Here is a 19,920-nt window from a genome sequence, read left to right on the forward strand (position 1 = left end):
AACTATAAATATAACAAATCGGTTTGATCTCTTCATAATATGTATATGTATGTATATATAAAACAAAAAACCAATGGAACTGAAACATGTTAGTTACACGAATATGTTGCATCGTTTGGTTTGGATGATCTTGCAAAGTCTCTTAATAAAATTTATGCGATTAGGTCTAAGATACTTTACGTTTGCACGCGACATGTCAATTGACTTTCTCGTATTGTATGTTTCTTGTTTCGAAGAAATTTACGCCATTTCTTTGTAAGTTCACGTCATGGATTCAATATGTTACAGTGAAGTCGCCTCGAAAGACAACTTTGCCCATCACCGACAGCGCAATCTCAATTCGCGTCGTTTGAATCTTGCCGCCATTTCTGAGCCGCCTCTCGTCTTGCGTCGGGCACTAATTGCGACTGCATACCGCCTAAAACATTACTAGTGGCTTCGGTAGCCAGAATTATTGGCTTTACGACTGTCGGAGGTATCTGCCGTAAAACACCACCCACAGCACCAGAAACTCCTTTCTGCTCGTGTTCTTCGCTAGCCACACGCACTAACTGATTCGCGGTTTCCCCCAAACCCTAAAAAAAATACCTTTAACATTAGAAAACTAATTTGAACACGTGGCAGTCCCGTGCACAGAAGAGAACGTAATACATTCTACGGACTAAACATGTATCAAACGATTCACCTCTTTTACGAGCATATAGGCATTAGTCATTCCTTCTCGAATGTCCAATGGCTGACTGTATCGTTTCCGACGTCCTTTCTGTCCCTTATTTTTTCGTCTGACGCTGGGTCCAGGACTGACCATATCGTAAGCCGTTTCAGCGGTGCTTTGTATAGCGTGTACCAATCTAGATGTTAATTCCAACGCTGCCATTGCGGTGGATGTGGTAAAACTGTTTGCACCTCGCTGCAAACCCCTGATGATTCTTCCATCTTTCTGGTACTGCTCAATAGGCAACCAAAACAGATCTCGTATTCCTTGAACTAACGTAGAAAAAATTGTTATATTCGATGATCTATTAGCACTAATTCTAGCATATGTATGGTAGAATGACCAAGCCGATATTTATACTTACACAACTGTACCAACGAATGCATAGGGCCTACTCCGCCCAGCAAACTTGGAAGTTGATTTTTCTTTATATCTTGCAACCACTCGGAGAGTAAAAACGTTATGAGCTTATCGAATCCCAGAAGTCCGTGTCGATGTGTCAATCTTTTCAGTCTTAATTCGGAACAATTCAGCTGCGCCAAGCCCATTAGAAGGCCCGCTAATGGCCCGTGAGTGAGATCTACACGCTTCCCATGATAATCTAATCTAACAAGGACTTCAGGGGAAAATATAACGCTCCTGTGTACACATTAGAAAAAAAAAACAAACACATCATATCAGTATGTCGCACAAGATCATAACTCTTATATCAGTTACTTTTAATTTATACTGATTTTTATATCAGGCACCATTTCTATTATTCTTACCTAAAATATATCGGCTGACAATCTTCGTGAACTTCTTGCGTCATTTTTATTTTCGTTTTACTCTCTTTGATCATTAGCTCGTCTTCCAAGAGTATTAACAAGTTCGGATCTAGAGTATCGTTCTGTGACGTGTTCGTTGGTGACGGAGCATTAGGTGCGGTATCGTTCACGCTCATGACCGGCGGATGATGCGTCGGCGTCCCTTGTTTAGATACTGGGGAAGATTGTGGATTATTAGGAGTACTCGAGATCTCAGTAGCCTGCTTCGAACCACCGCCCAATTCGTTGAAAAACTCTATCAAGAACAACAGGCTGTCCTGATCTATATTTAAACGTAACGGCAGTAGGCTTAGCTTCAGACAACATTCTTGAGCGCTTAATCTTGGGTCTGGCCTGACGTGAACCGCCTTCATAGCGAACATGTTCGCATGTGATTGTTTTGGTTTCGCTTCGCTACTATATTGGTACAAGAATTTGTTGATGTGCGAGGATGCCAGTCGGTCTCTAATCTCTATCTCGCTTACTAGCAATATTTGCCTGGCCGCCTCTGCCGTGTTCTCGGGATAAACCTCGTGTTGAAAGCGCACTTTGTTCAACTGAAGTTCCATCAGAACATCCTGTCTACGGCCTGGGCCTCCCAACGTTTGCCAGTCCGTCGTTTCTTTAGCCTTGCCTCGCGGCGAATTCGGCATGCTTCCAAAATATACCTCGTTGGGATTCGATTTATTGAAAGACACACCATCGCACCATGGAGATCTACTTCTGCAAATATTAAAATTATGTGACGGGATATAATTATGTACTGTTAAAATTTCATGTACATACCTCTCCTGGGTCGTTTCACGTGTACCATCGTTAATAGTGACATGTTTCTGGATCGGTGGCGAAGCATCGAAATCCCTTCCTCCGTACATGTGCCAAACCAGTGTCATTTCACAGAGGGTGTACCTCAAAATTGGCGCAGGGAAGTGTCTAGGCGCTTTCAGTAAATCTGTCTTACCAAGCGGGACCGCAAAGTGGTTGTCTATTATCCTCAATGACTCATGACACAGCCAACGAACTTCTGGTACCCCGTGTCTAGGCATGATCCCTGCACCAGCCTCTTCTCCTAATATACAAAAGTCCTCGTTAGGGTCATCGGCCTCCATACCGCATTCTGGTTTGGCACATTGTCCAGGACTTTTACACAATTCAGGTACTGTTCGCGGTAGTGGGTGAGACTCGTCGGGAAAGAAGAATACCTCCACTCGATTCTCGGTTACCAATATTTTACCATCTACGTTCGCAGCTGTTCCTAAATAACAACAATACGATCATACGTATTTAATATGTTATAATCCTAGTGTGTATTATTCAAAACTCACCTTTCACAGTCTCTTCCATCGCTTCCTCCATCAAACTGTTCACACGCTCCTCTTGACTTTTGCTCAACGTGTTGATACTCTCGTCTCCAAGAAGGCTTTCCTCGTCCCCGGAACTTGGTACCGTAATACTTTCAATGCTCTCTGTATTCGGTAAGAGATCTCCATCGCTGGCAAAATATGTTAACAGTTGAACAAGAGCACGGCCTGAATCTGAACAGGTTCGTACATGGAGAACATTGTTGCTCGCTCTTAGATCCACTCTGGGCGCACCACCGCACATTTTATCGTTTAATCTCAATGACAGCTCGAACAAGCCGACATCCATAACGCACACATAATCTCGCTTTAGGTCCACGATTTTTCCTACTTTGTTCGAGATAAACAAGGCAATATCTTCCGCTATGAAGCGTAACGTCGAGGTGTTTGTCTGCGCGGCAATGTTACTGGACACGCTGAAGTTGCCAAGAGTTACCATTGACCTCAGTGGCAGGTGTACCGGCCTAAAATCAGAAATACTTTTCATCAACCGTTCATCGTAAATGCGTGTTTCGATTTATTCCAGTAAAGACCTATAGTCGACCGCGCAATCCCAAAGATGTAAATGCAGCTCTGTCAATATCCCCGGTGGAGAATATCCAGCGACTGGATGATCAGTTACATCCAAGCAATCTGTCAATTGTGTGAACCAGGAGGTACCGGTGGTACACATTCTGTATCTGAGCGTCGCATTTGATATGCCTACCGCTACTCTGAAAGTCTATCATGAAACAAAGAAAAAAAGAAAATTTACAATTATAAATCTAATCAGACCAATTACATTCAATCGAAGCATACATGAAACAAACTTTTATACGATGCGTCTGATGTGCAGCCTGTATTCGAATAGCAAGCATCACCATATCTTTATCATTGTTATTCGTTCCCAATACATTCGCATCTGGCTCACTTTTATATATAGCCTTTTGACAATGTCGCGGGGTGATGCTATTAATAGGTCTCAGTGGCGGTGGTTGCGAAGGAGTGGTCATTAATCCGCAATGATCCAAAGACATTTCCTTTATCATGGCACATACGTAACCTAAATTTGAATTCCCTTTATACGCGGTTACTGAAAATATCGTCGCATCTTCCAATCGGATTATAAATTCTCCTTGTTGCCCGGGTATAACATTGCGCATCGAATCACGAACTGGGGTGAACATGCAAAGAATGCCTTGATCTATATTCAAAATTAGTGCTAGCTTGCTCTGGCCATTTCTCGACACCTTGTTCTGGTACTGCCTGTAACTTTTATCGGCCGCTGAATGAAATATACCATCCTCATCCGAGTCAGAGTCGGAATCATATTGAATTCCACTTTTACACGTGCTAAATCTAAGAGAAACATAAACATGTAAACGTAGATATATAAAAATAAATATGTTATCTTGATGAAAGTCCCATTACCTAGGATAAACAGACTCCTGCAACAAGGTAGATGCTAAATCGAGACCAACATGACCCTCCATGTACGTGCTGTATTTCGGCCTTGGTGCTGACGGTTCCCATAAAAAAAGATCGGTATTGAATCTATTATACAGCAGTTCGTAAAGGTGCTTAGATGGTATCTGGACGGAAACGCATGGAAAGTTGATTTCTAGTTGAATTCTAGAACCTCGAATGCCTTGATCCATAAACTCTAGCATTTCTTCTCGACTGCCTGGTATAATCAATTCTTCCCCTTCTCTATTAACAACATAACTTGTGTATTTTTTTATATCGAACATATAGAGTTTATACGCTGTTCTTAAAGGAATATTAAAAAATTCTATCGAATAAACCTTTGCTCCAAGTTGTCTCTGTCGCCCTGTCCATGCGGTCTTGAATGGGGTGTATCAGATTCATGGATAACACGTTTGGAACTGAACGGCGATGGTTGATGTTTAGGTGCGTTCTCCAAAGTTTCGTCCAAGCTTGAGTCCGGTTCACCCTCCGAACTATCTTCCAATTGACCGCTCAAACGCTGCGGATAAATTGTAATTGCCACTCTGGCCAAACCGAACCTCTCGTTCACTTGCTGACACGATGCATTGTTCTTTTCGTCGGTCGTAACTTTGCCTATGTTTATTGGCGTGTCCGTTTCAGTTTCCGCGTATGAAAACAGCATCTTCCGGAACTGAATCTCGTGCTTGGCCACAGAGTGAGGATGGCTCTTCACGGAAGAATGTATTTGTGCATCTGTCAGTTTCAAAATCATGTAATCCGTTCTTACTGATCGTTTCCACCACGGTGCCCGATTCATATCGTGCAGTGGTCGTAAATCTGGTATTGGAAACCTATTATCAAATTATTGACCATTTAAATGTGCAACGCTTCTCGTACGACATCTTTGAAACTTGCAATATTACCTTAGCTTTATCGTACATTGCGACGACGATACGTTTATAACAGCCGAGAAATCTGATAACGTCGGGCTCTCCACAGCTTGGTAAAACAATGTTTGTTGATTCTGAAAAAGTGTGCAACGAAACAACAGTTTGCATTACACTGCGCTATAATATTATACAATAATCTCTCGGAACTTACGATATTTTTGTTATTAGATACGGGATTGCAAACACATATAGGCTGCGGGTTAAGTAAAGCGCATATCCTATCTACAATAGTTATATCCACTTCACTTTTACACGGCTCCAATTCAATACTAAAAATATCATAAAAAAATTAATTTAAACAGCTAACGATTATTAGTCAATATAGATCAATATGTCTGAACTGACTCAATTTCTGTACAAGGATGCGTGTATTTCATTAATTGAGCATGTCTAGCACTATGAGCATCTTCAACATATTTGAACTTCATTTTAAAGTCTGTTTTATTGGTGAAACCAATATTTGTTGAGTTCTCTTTTGGAAAAGTAAGTAGCTCTACGTATTCTGCCGGCGGAGTGCCGTTTCCACTGGAACTGTTTGAATCAATTAAACATTCTACAATTTCAAAGCTGGCTAAAGTCAGTGTTCCAGATATTACAGAAGACAATGTAGTAGTCTTCTCCCTTCCTTCCATCACTAAAGGTGCAGCAAGTAATCTGTAAGTAATCAAAAGCGATCGATCAAGATTCTTAGATCTCTTTACATGTTTAACATGTTGACTGTCTGCACGCGCGCACACACCTAATATGACTCAATTGGCAAGCATTTAAGAGTAATTTCGATGCTTTATCGAAATCTTTGTTTCCATATCCGCCGGTTGCAAATAGTCCCAGCTGCTTAAAAAATTCGTCCGCTGAATTCTTCATTTGTTGTATACTAGAACATGTTAGACCACCGCCATTTACACACGTAGTCAATATATCTTCGTGTAATAGAATCACAGCTATGGAAGATACTCTCACATGAAAGTGAGATGTTTCTGCGGAAGGACCACTGTCCACGCTATGTCTCTGTTTCCGTTGCTTTGGTAAATTTGTAGCAGAACTTTTTAAGCTGATACTACTGGTCGATATACTTCCATCCATGCTAATGTTATTGCTTGTAACAGAATCGCTCATCGATGTAGATCCTGGTAATCGCATAGGTAGGAACTCATCTTCATTATCTGACTCGTCCAAAGATGCTGTTGACCAACCTTGCGTGTGTCTTAGATCCTATAATTTAATATTTATTGTTGGTTACTGACACAATTTAAAATTTCGCATTATGTATTAGTACCGTAGTACGTAATCCTTGTGTTGGATGTATTTGGTGAATAAGTTCTCGTTCCACGCGATTAAAATCACTAACAGCCATAGGTTTCTCGGTGCAATTTCTTGGTGCAACATTACTGACATCTTCCAAATCTGGAGATGCTAGACCGTGTCCTAGTTCCAATAAAACATGCATTTGTCGCGGACTCAGGAACGAGGTAAAAGATCCCAGTGTTACTTCTAAGGCTACCTGAAGTAATTAGTTCTCCTTTACTATGTGCCAGATGCGCTAAAATCTAGTAGCAGTGTACAAGACATTCGTTGTTTAATATTTTTCAATCCTTTAATCATTACCTTCGGCCCTGAAACACCTTCTCCTTGCTTCAACTTCAATCTTATTTCTTGTCTGCCTGCCAATTTAGCAAACATTATAGGATTCGATTCGTTTAGGTTATTAAGAATGTTCCCATCTGAAGGAGTCTGGGCATTCTGAGTGGGAGATATTTGTGCAGAAGAAAATTGGCCATCTGAATTCTGTAGCAAAAAGAAATTCCACAAAAACGTTTCTCTTGGTTTTTCTTTTCATTTATTTCGCGACTAATTCTCATAAAAAATATTACTTTAGAATCTGGTGTGGAACCCCTACTCGTTGTTATTATGCTTCTGGAGAAAGTTCTTGCACGAGATGGAAATTCATCTGTATAGAACATCACTCCCTCCAGGTAGAAGCGTTTTGTAGTAAACGCTGACACAATGTAGCCCTTTGTTGACTGGCTAGGATCTAATGAAGTGCTACTTGGGTCCAAACCTGCTTCATCTGAATATTCAAGATTTTTTATGCACATTTCTATTGCAACTCCTGTGGAAGAATCCAGAGGCACATGTTCCATACGTATTACAGTATCTATAAATCTCACTTTCACTCTGCATAAAACTGAAAAACATATAATCTTCATTAATATGAAACATTAATTCATTCCTACAGCCTGTATACTATATCCAAATTCTTACTAGAGTCTATTGTTTGTGCAAACAATTCTACTCCCTCCAATGGCTGAGAATTTCCAACATTATTAGCATCTTCTTGTAAGCATTCTTGTGCAAGCTGCATGCTGGATGTCATTGAGCTCCACATAGACTCGAACATTGATGCTCCACTTTCTGTTCTTTGTCTAGGTTGAACGGTTAATCTGAGACTGGTTACCTCTACATAAGTTGCTTCACTTAATAAAGCTGACCATGGTATGCTCACAGACATCTCGGCTACAAAACCATCAACAAATTCTAATGGAAGATTCTGTTGTTCTCCCATTTCATTGAGTGCCTATTGTAAAAGAAAGAAAAAGATCATTCTTCATTTTTAAACATAGCATTAATGAGAAGATTCTCTTTAATGTCCATCGATTAAGAAACACAAATTACACCAGCAATTTTTCTGTCCATATCATCTCCAAACGTAGGCTAACAAAGAGGAATGAAACAAAGGAAATGACAGTACCTGCACATCAAGGCTGACATTGGTTACACGACCAGTTCCATTGTAAAGATCAACAGTGAGCTGATCCAATGTCAGCTTTTCTTCTAAAAATTGACCGAGATATCGTTGCAGAAGATATCTACAGGCCCGTTTCTTTATCCCTTGGGACCAGGGAAAGCAGCCCAGCCAAGACATTGTGTCCTCGCGTTTGACAGTCTCTTAATCTAAGAAAGACATGGGATTTTCGAAGGTCTGCCTCCCGTCATACGTCTCGTATTAGGCCTGTTATTCGGGCACGGTGCATAAGAAACAACTTATCCACGTGAATTCCATCTTCCTAACACGTGTCCAGCCTGGTGCAATGATCGTTAACATAATACGACGATGATTCGGATGTAACGGGGTTCTAGCTGCGTAATGTTTTCCTTCGGATTTTCACTACCAACAGTACCAACACACGTACACACACATACACGCACGCACAGGCGGGCCTGACTATCGGACAAACACTGTGAAATAAAACGCTAGTGTCTCATTGACTGAAATCAGCTGACTTTGGAGAGAGACACAATGACGCTCGGATTTTTTCAATCTTCTTTCTGTTCTTCTGCATCAATGCGATCCCGTTCGCCGCTCTATCGTGCACGATATAACGATTCTGCTGCATTCGGTTATAAATTTATTCATTCCTATTTATCAGCGAGCTTTAGTCATTTTGCTCCTGTAACTAGCGGAATAGCACGAAAACTTACATCTACGAATCGAATGTATTATCATATCTCTCGTTACTCATCTTTCGTAATTTTGAGAGAAACTTATTCCGTTTCAATGTTGCTTTCCCGCATAGAATGTATTGCAATGTACGAGACGCATTTGCGATCATTTGTGATTCATTTTTACTACACATTCTTGTTTATTGGTTCTATATACAGGGTGTCCAGTAAATCGTAGTAGAATCGAGAATATGTTTCTATTTACGAGCAAAAATGAAAATAAACTATAGAGTAAAATTCATCTTCTAAATAGACATTTGTGTACTATTGAGTTCGTTTATCTGTCTATTATTAATTATTGTTATTTTTAGTAATGTTTTTAAATATTTTATCATAAACAGAATATGTTTAATCAGATTGATAAAGACAAATAAATAATACTATGATATCATAAACATTTAATATAAATGGTAAGTAGCGAATAATGGACAGACTCATTGATCAGTCATATTCGAAAATATATGTACGTGATGAATTTTCAAATTTCATTTGCTCATAAACAAAACTTCATATGCATAAATTTTATTCTATATTTTCAATTAGTTGTACCATGATTTACTCGACACCCTATATATATATATATATATTCGAACAGAAGGAAGTGCTAATGATTCATATCATCTTTCGAAACATTGCACATTTCCTGGTCATACAGAAAAATTAGTACGTAGTGAACGAGTGCATTTTCTGCATTATAATTTTGATAAATACCTGTGGACTAATTGTTTTATAACTTGCGAGTAAATATTTTATTACGATAAAAGGTTCTTGTTTCCTATGTGTAAGAAATCAATAATTTTATTTTCATAGTTGTTCCAAAAAATTCTGCTATGCAATTATGTTTAACGATTCAGTATTTTGATAATTTGTTTAAATGTTGAATGAGAGATGTTTTTCGAAAAGTTTACCAGACTGACTACATCAACGTTCAGATCAGTATCTGCCGTACGCATTTATTAATATGTTCAGATGCGTTGTGTTCGGCTGAAGTGTCATAAAAATTATCCAACGATTAGACATTAGAAATTAGAAGATCGTTTACACGGACAGTTTGTCAGTTGTGCAAACGCATCGTAAAGTACGAATTTTCTCTTGTTTTCAAGAAAATGGCTTTAACCAACATCTTGCTTCTGAGTCAGATATCCGGATACATTGTGGCTCTTATCCTATCACTCTGTATTATCATACCTGTGAGCTTGCATCAAGATGAATTTAGGTAGTCGCCGTATTAAATAACAGGATTAATATTCAGCATTGAAATGTACATTTGACATGTTATCGCTATAATTTTTTGTTTACAGAGGACATTGCCTATTATTTTCAAATGGAACATGGCAAGAATCAGATGGACAGTTTGTAGTAAACTGGGCTTCGCGTGCTTATTGTAATTATACCCTATTTGTTGGTTTGATGTTACTTTTAACATCTGCTGTACAAATCTACAGATTATCATTGTTAATGTACCGTGGAGAAGACAGCTCCTTTTTGTCTGCGTTCATAGATGTTGTTAGTTCTATAGTTCTCACAACAATAACATTGGTGGCTGCAATTATTGTTACCCTTGGGTTTATGACCTGGTGTCAAAATATGACAAAAAGATTTCCGTCATGTGAATTGGCAGCTGGAAATGATATTGACAAAGCTGATGGAATAGATACATCTGGTTTCCATATAGAATTAGGTGCTGCTCAATTTGGCACTTGGACCAGTTTATCTATTTGGGTTGGTTTATCTGTTTTTGCAGTCTTAAAATTGTTACGGTACCATCAGTTGGAAAATATGAAAGTTTCCATGTATAGAGAAAGGCAGAGATTGATAGAGGCTGCCAAAAGTAATGAGATACAAGAAATAAACTAGAAATGCAATGATGACACAAAGTGTTTGAAATACTTAACTCTCTTTATTGTACAGAATTCAATCATACTGAAACTTTCTTTGAAGAAATGTTTGTACTCTATGGAATTTTTTTTCCAAACGCACAGTTTCCAATTGATGTAATTGAATCAGTATATTATGACCTAAAATAACATTTCAAACTGTTAAAAGGAATGGATAGGTTTAATAGTTAACTGTAAGGTTTTTACAATATAAAACAATCTATTGAAACAAATTGTTTTCTGTTAAGAGTATAACTTGTTAATTAGTTTTTAAACTTTACACATATCAAGACTGGATAAAATTACTACTCACAGGCTTTACAGTTCTTTTTTCTGTAATTTTAGATCTTTATGTTAATTACCATTAATTTAACTAAGGAAAATGTTGAATCTAAAGTATTTTTATTGTATTATAATCTCTTTCACTTGTACATAGAATATCCGAGAACAGGAGAATTGTATAAAATAGTGTCGAATTGATATTTAGTCACTTTTAATGAAAAGAGTTGATTCTACAAATTTTATAAGTATACATGTATAATTATTAAATGTATATAAAGTGTGAAATTCACATTAGGAATTATATTATCTAAATATATTTTAAAATATATTTTGTAAATGTATGTAATATATGCTTATAATATATTGGAATCATAATTGCACATAAGAGTTTATTATGCTGAAAAGCATGCAAATAACAGTTCAGATTATGTCTCTACATATTCCGAGACTGTTTCTACGGGTTCCGGCAGGACACCGCCGTTTAGGTGCGTCAATTATTAAGAATGGTGCAACATTTGCTGGGACACATTCCAATTCGAAAGTAGTCTCATTTACTCCCAATACTCCTTCTGGACCACACGGACCACCTATGGTTCTTAGAGGATAACATACACCATTGTATTGTACTACACCATCTGTAAGGCATGGATTTTCCACACATCGTGGTACAGCCTCATTTTTAGGCAGTACTACATAATAATTCAATGGGCAGGGCCCTTGCATGTAGGCTTCATGACAGCTGTCGTTTGTAGGAAAATATAAAAATCTAGGTCTGCAATCGCATACACATGTAGTCCCATATCCAGGAAAAAGGAGCATATTTTCCGGACATTCACTTGGCGAGGATATTGGAATACGTTCTGTTATCTACAGGAATATGCTTATTGAATGACTCTTATTATTGCACAATGTAACTCATACTATTGCTTAATTATAATTACCACTCCACTGTTGCCACCAACATGAGACAATTCCTCATCATCTGGGAATACAATATCTTGACATAATATGATGTAATTGTATATTATGAATATAATACCAAAAACTAGCCACTTCATTTTATATATATTGTAGTACTCAACTCAGAATATAAAAATGTAAGAATTTATTTTTATGGAAAGTAGGTTATTTAAGCTTTAATTTAATTTAAATATAAGCTTGTATCATCAAGTGTTACTTTTCACTGAAGTTACAGAGAACTTTGCTTGATGTACTTTTCTTTCAATGACCTGATTTGACCCTGAGATTTCAAGGACAACCATAGTTCAATGAAATAAGAGTATTAAAATCAGTAACCAATCAGTACTTAGCATTTGCAGTGAATTGACGTTTTCCTCCCACTACCCATAAATGCACTCGTTTATTTCTTTAATCAGTATCTAACTATACAGAATGCAGATAATTTATTCAAAAATTTTTCTTACAAATGTAACTTCCATTTTATTTTAGACCATCAGTGCTATAATACAATATATTTTGCTGTACACTTAATATTCTTTTATTTTATTTGTAGTATTTACAAGCATGAACAAAACATTAATGGTTAGAATACTCATTAATTTATTGTTTACGAATATAAGAATTGTTAATGATTATAAAATCATTACATTACTATTGTATTATTCTCATAATCACAACCATCCTGTTATTCTTCTAAATAATTACTGAACCATAATTTAGTCTGATCTGCACTTGATGTGAATGCACTTGCTTCAAATTCTGGCCAAGATCTAAACTCCAAAAAAAGATCCTGTATCTGTTTAATATCCAAGTCATTGAACATAGTAAACACATTATAATCCTTAGCTATTAATCGCACACCACAACCTGGTATTACTCTTCTGAAAAGATTAATATATTATGCATTTAATAATATTGCCTTCATATTTTGGTATAATCTGAATGGAATTTTTAGCACATTATAGTTGTACAACTATACTCACTCCAATGTTGGTATTATTCGATTTGATGGTTTATAGAAATTCTGTCGAACAAAATGCCAGAAGTAGAACAAATCTTCTTTTCCATTGAGGACTACAGGAATTTCTTGTTTTGGTTCCATTTTGACTAGATACAGAAAGGAGATATCCTCAGTATCAATGTTGCACATCGTTTCTGGTTTCATAAGATCTTTTTTTGTCATGCTTCTGTTCCATGGTATAAATGCTTTTCTATCCAGTTTTCCAAAAACATGGTAATTGAATATAGTTTGGAACATAATGTAATTTGGTCTCACAGATGATAGATTCCGTTTTGTCATTTTCTAAAAATGAAATATTAAGAGTTATAAATATCATGTGTATAGAATAATAGACCATCTTATGATATAAATTAAACAATATATTTTTAAGAAGTATTAAAATTCTTATACTAACACTCCACATAGATGGTAGTATAGCAATATAAAAAGTTGGTCTTCCCTTTGACATTAAACATGTTCGAAACACTGTACTTAATATCAAATGGTTCACAAACATGGGCCTAGATGTGGAACCAACAAGTTGCATACAACTTTCTTTGTTCCATTCGTTTCGTTGCACATTTATTAGTAAATCGTCTGTATCATCATAGCCGTAAGAACGATAATTTACATGCATTGTCTTTGATAGATGGAAAAGATTTCCTTTATTTAAACTAAATCGGTCAGGATATTTATCATATAGCTTATTTAGTGTATCAAAAAATTCAACTTGTCCCTCATACAAATGTACATATGGAACACCAATTTTGAGTAATTCTTCTGTTAATAAACCCATACCTGGGTTTAATTCTATTACATGAGATGCATTTTTCAACAGATCATCTTTGATTAATGAAGTAAATTGCTGAGCTGTTTCTGCATTTATAAGGTATAAGTCTGTTGCTTTTCCATCAATAGTTACATATTGCTGTGGAATATTTTGTTCTAGGTTTGCATTAAAGGTTTTTATATACTCCAGAATCTTTGTTTGTCTTTTATTATATTTCTTTGGTTTTGAGGAACATTTTGACTGCAGAAATCTTGATACTGAATTAAACTTCCCTACCATGTAGGAAATAACACTCTTACAGGATTGTTGTTGTGGCCATATAAAATTACATGTTAATAGTGTCCCATTTCGTCGTATCATCTTTAATTTTCTGTCATCTATTTCTTTTTATTGAAAGTGCAATGTAATAAACATATCGAAAAATAGACTTAAGGTTAGTTTAGTACACTTTTTTCATAAGAAATTTAACAAATGTATTTAAACAAATTTGTGTATGTAATTAAGTAGTATTTCACGTGTGCTGTATTATATAAAGAGCGGTCGTTAATCTTTTATGTTTTTCAATTAGTCACAATTCTACATATTTATATATGGATAATATATATACATAAGTACACCGTACACAATGCCTTGAATAGAACATAATACGATATATTTATGTACATTGTAGAATTGAAGAGATTGATACTGTTTCCAAAATATTACGTTTTTTTATTTTTCTACGATAGAAAAATGTTCAGTGGACATACAATATGCCGTCTAAATGAATAGTTATATGTATATATACATCTTCATAATAAAATGTGGGAGTCACACACGTTATAACTTTGTTATAACATAATCTATTTATCGACCAGTTTATATAGTATTCTAATATTACGATTTTGTAAGTATTCTTCCTAAATATATATTTTCTTTACTGGTAGAATTCTTTAGCAGAAAAAGTGTTATTTTTATAAATAATTGTTCAAATTAACGACGTGTATTACGGTTGGTCATGGTCATTTAATAGTGTTATGATTCTGTGATGACAAAAATATATATGTAGGATATGTGTATATATACATATACAAGTATGTTAAAGAATTATTTCAGTGTAAATTTTTGATAGTTTCGTATGAAATAAGTAAAATGAAGAAAAAAGTATTTAACGGATTGTTGTTTGACTTTCGCGACGCTTACAATTTTTATCGACACGAATTTCATGTTTTTTTAAACAGCTGTATGAATAGTATGAATAGTAATTAATGAAAATAAAAAATTTATCCATTATCGTACGTTTATAACATCTGTAATTACATTATCTATAATGACACAAAATATTTGTGAAAAAAGTTTCAAATTTCTACTTATTATAACAGTAGATTAACAAGTTAATAATATGAACATTTGAAAAAACCTATTACAAAATTCTGGAACTTTCCTGTGTTACTTAATACAACCTTGAGAAATAGTGGTGCTTTCTAAGTCTTCTTATTACAATGTTTTTGTAGCTTGATTCAGAGCAGTTATATGTACAACATATTGAAAGTGTTGTTAATAAAAGATTAGTGCCGATATCTGTTATTATTAACAGAAAAGTTTTTGAAATGGCTCAGAGTGCTTCCTTGTTATCACGCATAGTGGCTTCTTCTATATCTGCTACTGTGCGAGCTGGTAAAATTATAAGAGATGTTATGAGTCAAGGAGCTCTAAATATAGTAGAGAAGGGCAAAAATGATTTACAAACTGAAGCTGATCGTTGTGCACAAAGGTGTATTATTGCTTCATTAAGCTCTCAATTTCCAAATATCACTATTATTGGTGAGGAAGAATCATCTAACTGTGATATACCATCTGATTGGGTTGTGACAGAAGTGGATGAAGAAGTACTAAAATTAAAATTACCATCAAATCTGGAAAACATTGATCCTAAAGACATATGTGTTTGGGTCGATCCATTAGATGGTATGTATACAATTCAATTAACATTATTCAAGCACAGAAATACTGTGTTTATTATATATGTATAGACATATGATGAAATTATAATATTTCAGGAACATCAGAATATACACAGGGACTTGTAGAACATGTTACAGTTTTAGTGGGAGTGGCAATTGGAAAAAGAGCAGTTGGAGGTGTGATTCATCAACCATATTATAAAAATACTGATAATGATGTTGTAGGACGTACTATTTGGGGTATTAATGGTGTAGGATTTGGGGGATTCTCGCCAATTGCACCTGTAGATAGAAAGAAAATAATTACAACTACACGGTACGATTCAGTTTTATGATCATTAAAGTTATAATCCTGTTAGTTTTAAACATTTTTGGTTTACATATAGATAGTAATGTTCAGTCAATTATAAATGTTTTACATACCGAGGAAGTTTTAATTAATAAAATTCACTACACATTTTCAGTTCACATTCAGATAGTAACGTTCAGGCAGCTATAAATGCTTTACATCCTGATGAAGTTTTACGTGTTGGAGGTGCAGGATACAAAGTAATGTTACTTATATAATTAATGAAGAGACATTTATTTGTATGGCGTATTTAATATTTTTACTTTGTCACAGGTAATACTGTTAATGGAGGGAAAGGCTCATGCGTATGTATTTGCTAGTAAAGGCTGCAAGAGATGGGACACCTGTGCACCTGAGGCTATTCTTCATGCTATTGGTGGTACACTAACTGATTTTCGTGGAGAATATTATTCGTATGATGCGAAAACATCACACCCGAACGTACGAGGCGTGTTAGCTACTGCTCCTGGTGAGAATCATCAATGGTACTTGAGTCAGATACCACAAGAAGTAAAAGATAAATTAAAACAGTAATGTATATAATTTGTTTTTCTTTGTAAAAATTTATGCGCTTGTGACTTATGAGCAATATAAAGTATTCCAGATACCGAATTAAAGTAAAAAAATTCTGGAATTACATTTTAAGAAGTTTTAAGCTCTAGATGGTTGGGGAAAAAAATTTGAACTGTGTCTTATGTCTCAATGTTTTAAAATAAATATAAAAATAAGGCAAGGGTAGGTTCGATGTCGTATTGTTTCCTTCTAGTACCGGCATTTTATAATTTTGATTTAAACGTGTCGCGTAATACTCTGCGCAATATCTTCCCCGATGCAGTTTTAGGAATACTTTGAATGAATCTGATGCCGCCTCGAAGTCTTTTATGACTCGACAAACGTTCTGTAACAGTTTTTATTAGTAGGGAATACATTCATATGATGTCAAACACTTACCATTTACAAACTTAGTAATGTCTTCTGCTGTTATGTTGGATCCATCCTGTTTGACAATAAAGGCAGCTGGTAATTCGCCAGCTTCTTCATTTGGTATCCCAATAACTGCTGCATCTTTAACTCCAGAGCATGTTAGCAGTAATGCTTCCAATTCAGCTGGTGGAACTTGATATCCTTTGTACTTAATAAGTTCTTTTAAACGATCCACTACATAGAAATAACACTGTTCATCGTAATATCCTATATCCCCTGAATGCAACCAGCCATCTTTATCAATTGTAGCTGCTGTAGCTTTTTCATCATTATAATATCCTTTCATAATTAAATCTCCTTTGAAACATAGTTCTCCCATTTTGTTTGGCCCCAGAGGTTCGCTTGATTCACCTCCATTTATTGGTATTACTTTTGCTAAACAGAAAAGACAATGTTAAAAAAGTATTAAGGAACAAAGATATTGACTGTATCACCTGAAGTTCCTGGGGCTAATGTCCCTACGCTTCCATATTTCATACTATTATTTGGCAATTTAACTACAGCCAAAGTGGTTTCCGTTAATCCATACCCTTGTTTTATACTCCTTACATTCAGTCTTTCGGCAACCATTTTTGCAATATCTTCTGATAAGTGTGCCGCACCACACCTGATTGTGGAGAAATATTGATGAACGATTGTACTTTAATAGTGAAATGTATTGAGTCAAACCAACGTCTTACCAAATATCCTTAATACTAGATAAATCGTACTTGTCCACAATAGGATGTTTTGCTAGGAACACCATAAGCGGTGGTACAAGAGTTATATACTCAATTCTATACTTTTCAATAGTTTGTAGAAACATTTTTTCATCGAAACGTGGTAAGATGATACTCTTATTTCCAAATGCAAGTCTTACAAGAAGCACAGAGAAAGAATATGCATGGAAGAATGGTAATAAAGCTAAAGTTATTACATTAGTATTTAATATCTCAGGTGTTGAAACTGCAAAGTGCCTTATCACTGTTAACAAATTTTTGTTTGTTAACATTACTCCTTTTGGCAAGCCTGTTGTACCACTGGAATATGGAATAACTAATACATGATCATCATCAACAGCGCAGGCATGGAAGCTACTATCAACAGTTACATTTGATGTTAAGCTCTTGATAGTTGGAAACTTATTAACTTTTGATTCTGTTAACATTATCAACTTTGGCAACCAGAATAACTGATTGTGGTTTTTGAGTATGTTAACTATCCCAACTGCAGATACAAAAATGTATTTTGGTTTTGTAATAGTTAATGCATGTTTCAGTTCTCTTTCCGAATAAAGTGGATTCAATGGACAAACAGTAGCCCCTAGATAAAACGCTGCACACATTGGTATACAAAATTCTATATTGTTCTCACTACATATAGCTATATGATCATTTTTCTTTAAGCCTTCTTTCTCAAGAGCAACAGCTAGCTTTTGACTGTCAATCAGAATTTCTTTAAATGTTTGTTTTCTTCCTGTGAGAGCATCTACCTAGAAATATTTTTAATGTTTAGAAATATTAAAAGTACTTCATTCGTGTATACCATAAAGAAAATATTTCAATTATTTACCTGTGCAACCCAATTACCATGAACACTTAATTGGTTCAAAAGTAATTGTCCCATGGATAAATTTTTGAATTGCGGAATAGTATCGGGTGGACCATGTAGAATATTTTTCTGTTGCATTTTGAATATAGATTATTCTGTAATTCACTGAAAAGAAATGATTTTTTTTAGTGTCATTATACAAAATTTTGTAAGTAATTGAACCTTATTCAGTAGGCTGTTAATATCAATTATTCGTGAACGAACAAATAAGACATTAAATTAATGATTACTTTAACTGAAGCTAGTTATTAATTATAAAGGCTAGGCGTTGTGATTTCATGTTTCACCGTTGATTTTCTTTTATTTTTAGTGAAATTATCGGTAAGGAATAACAATGGGTAATTAATATCTTAAAAAGTAACGTACCGTATCAATTTACACTTAATTATGGATACGTTGTAATAATACACGCCTACTGTCTACAGACCGGTAAATTAATAGAGGGAGTATTTAATGTATATAGTAAGCAAAATAACCCATTTCATTCCATCATTATACATACTACAGTTCTCATAAAAATTAATAGAAAATATATTATTGTTCAATTCATGGATAATATTACGTTTGCTTCAATATTATATTAAAATAATTTATCTTTTTTGTTTTACGATTATGAAGTGTCAATTCCAGTCAATTCATTGATACGCCAAGAGTGGCAGCACTGCGTGAGACATTTTGTATTTACATACATACCAATGTATACGCATACTTACATACAATTCCGTCAGAGTTTGTATGTGGTTCTACGTTCTACGTTATAGGTTAAATATGAGTAAACGGTGAAAACAGTTTGTACTCGTTCGATTTACGAAAATTTTTGAGAAACGATTAAGTGTATAAATAAAAACTGCATCGAAAGAGGAAGACGAAGAGTGAGAGATGGGTGTTCCAGCATTTTTTCGGTGGTTGAGTAGAAAGTATCCATCCGTGATTGTGGAATGCATCGAGCAAAAGGTAGGTTAGATAGTTTACGTTGACGATGAACGATTTATTTACTTTACGAAAAAGAACGCTCATCTAAGGTAAAACGTGTAACTCTTTCACAATTTTTGTAATTTCCTTCGTGTAACAGTTTTAACTGCTTGTGAACTGATTTTTATATGCTTTTGAACGTGTTTATTGACAACTTTATTTACGCTAGCATTCTATACAAAATCGTGGTAATGGCATCACAAATTGCCATAAATACATTGTACACGTCTTCCAGCTTATTATAATAATAGATTACGAAATAATGTTATTCTTGATTGGTATTTGCAGGGTTATCTGAGTACTTTCATACTTGATATTAATAAATGAATATAAAATATTTAAGGTGTATTTTTTTATATAAAAGTATTGAATTGCAAAATAGCTGAATTCTTATAGGTTCATAAAAGAAGGT

At 35.3% G+C, this 19,920-nt stretch overlaps 7 protein-coding genes across 7 annotated transcripts in view; 3 read left to right on the plus strand and 4 right to left on the minus strand.

Moving 5' to 3' along the window:
- Window positions 1-212: 212 nt before the first annotated feature.
- On the minus strand, window positions 213-8,195 carry LOC107194715 (autophagy-related protein 2 homolog A). The gene is made up of 19 exons (XM_015584384.1): window positions 8,010-8,195; window positions 7,523-7,835; window positions 7,128-7,445; window positions 6,866-7,047; window positions 6,537-6,761; window positions 6,000-6,472; window positions 5,606-5,914; window positions 5,412-5,529; window positions 5,234-5,334; window positions 4,667-5,161; window positions 4,293-4,571; window positions 3,692-4,220; window positions 3,416-3,603; window positions 2,847-3,346; window positions 2,308-2,776; window positions 1,483-2,244; window positions 1,080-1,354; window positions 686-987; window positions 213-575 (listed from the first exon to the last, which is right to left on the minus strand). The coding sequence occupies exons 1-19, from the start codon at window positions 8,181-8,183 to the stop codon at window positions 336-338; spliced, it is 6,252 nt and encodes a 2,083-aa protein (XP_015439870.1). The 5' UTR covers window positions 8,184-8,195; the 3' UTR covers window positions 213-335.
- A 1,541-nt stretch (window positions 8,196-9,736) lies between these two features.
- Window positions 9,737-10,627, plus strand: LOC107194914 (transmembrane protein 179). Its single transcript, XM_015584627.1, has 2 exons — window positions 9,737-9,977; window positions 10,063-10,627. The coding sequence occupies exons 1-2, from the start codon at window positions 9,868-9,870 to the stop codon at window positions 10,616-10,618; spliced, it is 666 nt and encodes a 221-aa protein (XP_015440113.1). The 5' UTR covers window positions 9,737-9,867; the 3' UTR covers window positions 10,619-10,627.
- A 713-nt stretch (window positions 10,628-11,340) lies between these two features.
- LOC107194934 lies at window positions 11,341-11,978 on the minus strand. Its single transcript, XM_015584645.1, has 2 exons — window positions 11,862-11,978; window positions 11,341-11,787 (listed from the first exon to the last, which is right to left on the minus strand). Exons 1-2 carry the CDS (start codon window positions 11,976-11,978, stop codon window positions 11,341-11,343), a joined length of 564 nt encoding a protein of 187 aa, XP_015440131.1.
- Window positions 11,979-12,565: 587 nt separating this feature from the next.
- LOC107194521 (dimethyladenosine transferase 2, mitochondrial) lies at window positions 12,566-14,068 on the minus strand. The gene is made up of 3 exons (XM_015584163.1): window positions 13,296-14,068; window positions 12,864-13,183; window positions 12,566-12,761 (listed from the first exon to the last, which is right to left on the minus strand). Exons 1-3 carry the CDS (start codon window positions 13,947-13,949, stop codon window positions 12,566-12,568), a joined length of 1,170 nt encoding a protein of 389 aa, XP_015439649.1. The 5' UTR covers window positions 13,950-14,068.
- Window positions 14,069-15,169: 1,101 nt separating this feature from the next.
- On the plus strand, window positions 15,170-16,510 carry LOC107194678 (3'(2'),5'-bisphosphate nucleotidase 1). The gene is made up of 4 exons (XM_015584335.1): window positions 15,170-15,617; window positions 15,710-15,929; window positions 16,078-16,162; window positions 16,236-16,510. The coding sequence occupies exons 1-4, from the start codon at window positions 15,260-15,262 to the stop codon at window positions 16,494-16,496; spliced, it is 924 nt and encodes a 307-aa protein (XP_015439821.1). The 5' UTR covers window positions 15,170-15,259; the 3' UTR covers window positions 16,497-16,510.
- A 211-nt stretch (window positions 16,511-16,721) lies between these two features.
- LOC107194677 (luciferin 4-monooxygenase) lies at window positions 16,722-18,938 on the minus strand. The gene is made up of 6 exons (XM_015584334.1): window positions 18,903-18,938; window positions 18,498-18,641; window positions 17,627-18,417; window positions 17,381-17,553; window positions 16,914-17,321; window positions 16,722-16,860 (listed from the first exon to the last, which is right to left on the minus strand). The coding sequence occupies exons 2-6, from the start codon at window positions 18,612-18,614 to the stop codon at window positions 16,739-16,741; spliced, it is 1,611 nt and encodes a 536-aa protein (XP_015439820.1). The 5' UTR covers window positions 18,615-18,641; window positions 18,903-18,938; the 3' UTR covers window positions 16,722-16,738.
- A 458-nt stretch (window positions 18,939-19,396) lies between these two features.
- The window catches only part of LOC107194729 (5'-3' exoribonuclease 2 homolog), a 31,991-nt gene continuing 31,467 nt past the window's right edge, over window positions 19,397-19,920 (plus strand). The window contains exon 1 of the mRNA XM_015584401.1: window positions 19,397-19,490. Coding sequence (XP_015439887.1) covers window positions 19,416-19,490 — 75 coding nt within the window. The 5' untranslated portion in view covers window positions 19,397-19,415. The remainder of the gene's footprint in view (window positions 19,491-19,920) is intronic.

This window comes from Dufourea novaeangliae, unplaced genomic scaffold (assembly GCF_001272555.1).
Source record: "Dufourea novaeangliae isolate 0120121106 unplaced genomic scaffold, ASM127255v1 scaffold8, whole genome shotgun sequence".
Lineage (NCBI taxonomy): Eukaryota > Metazoa > Arthropoda > Insecta > Hymenoptera > Halictidae > Dufourea > Dufourea novaeangliae.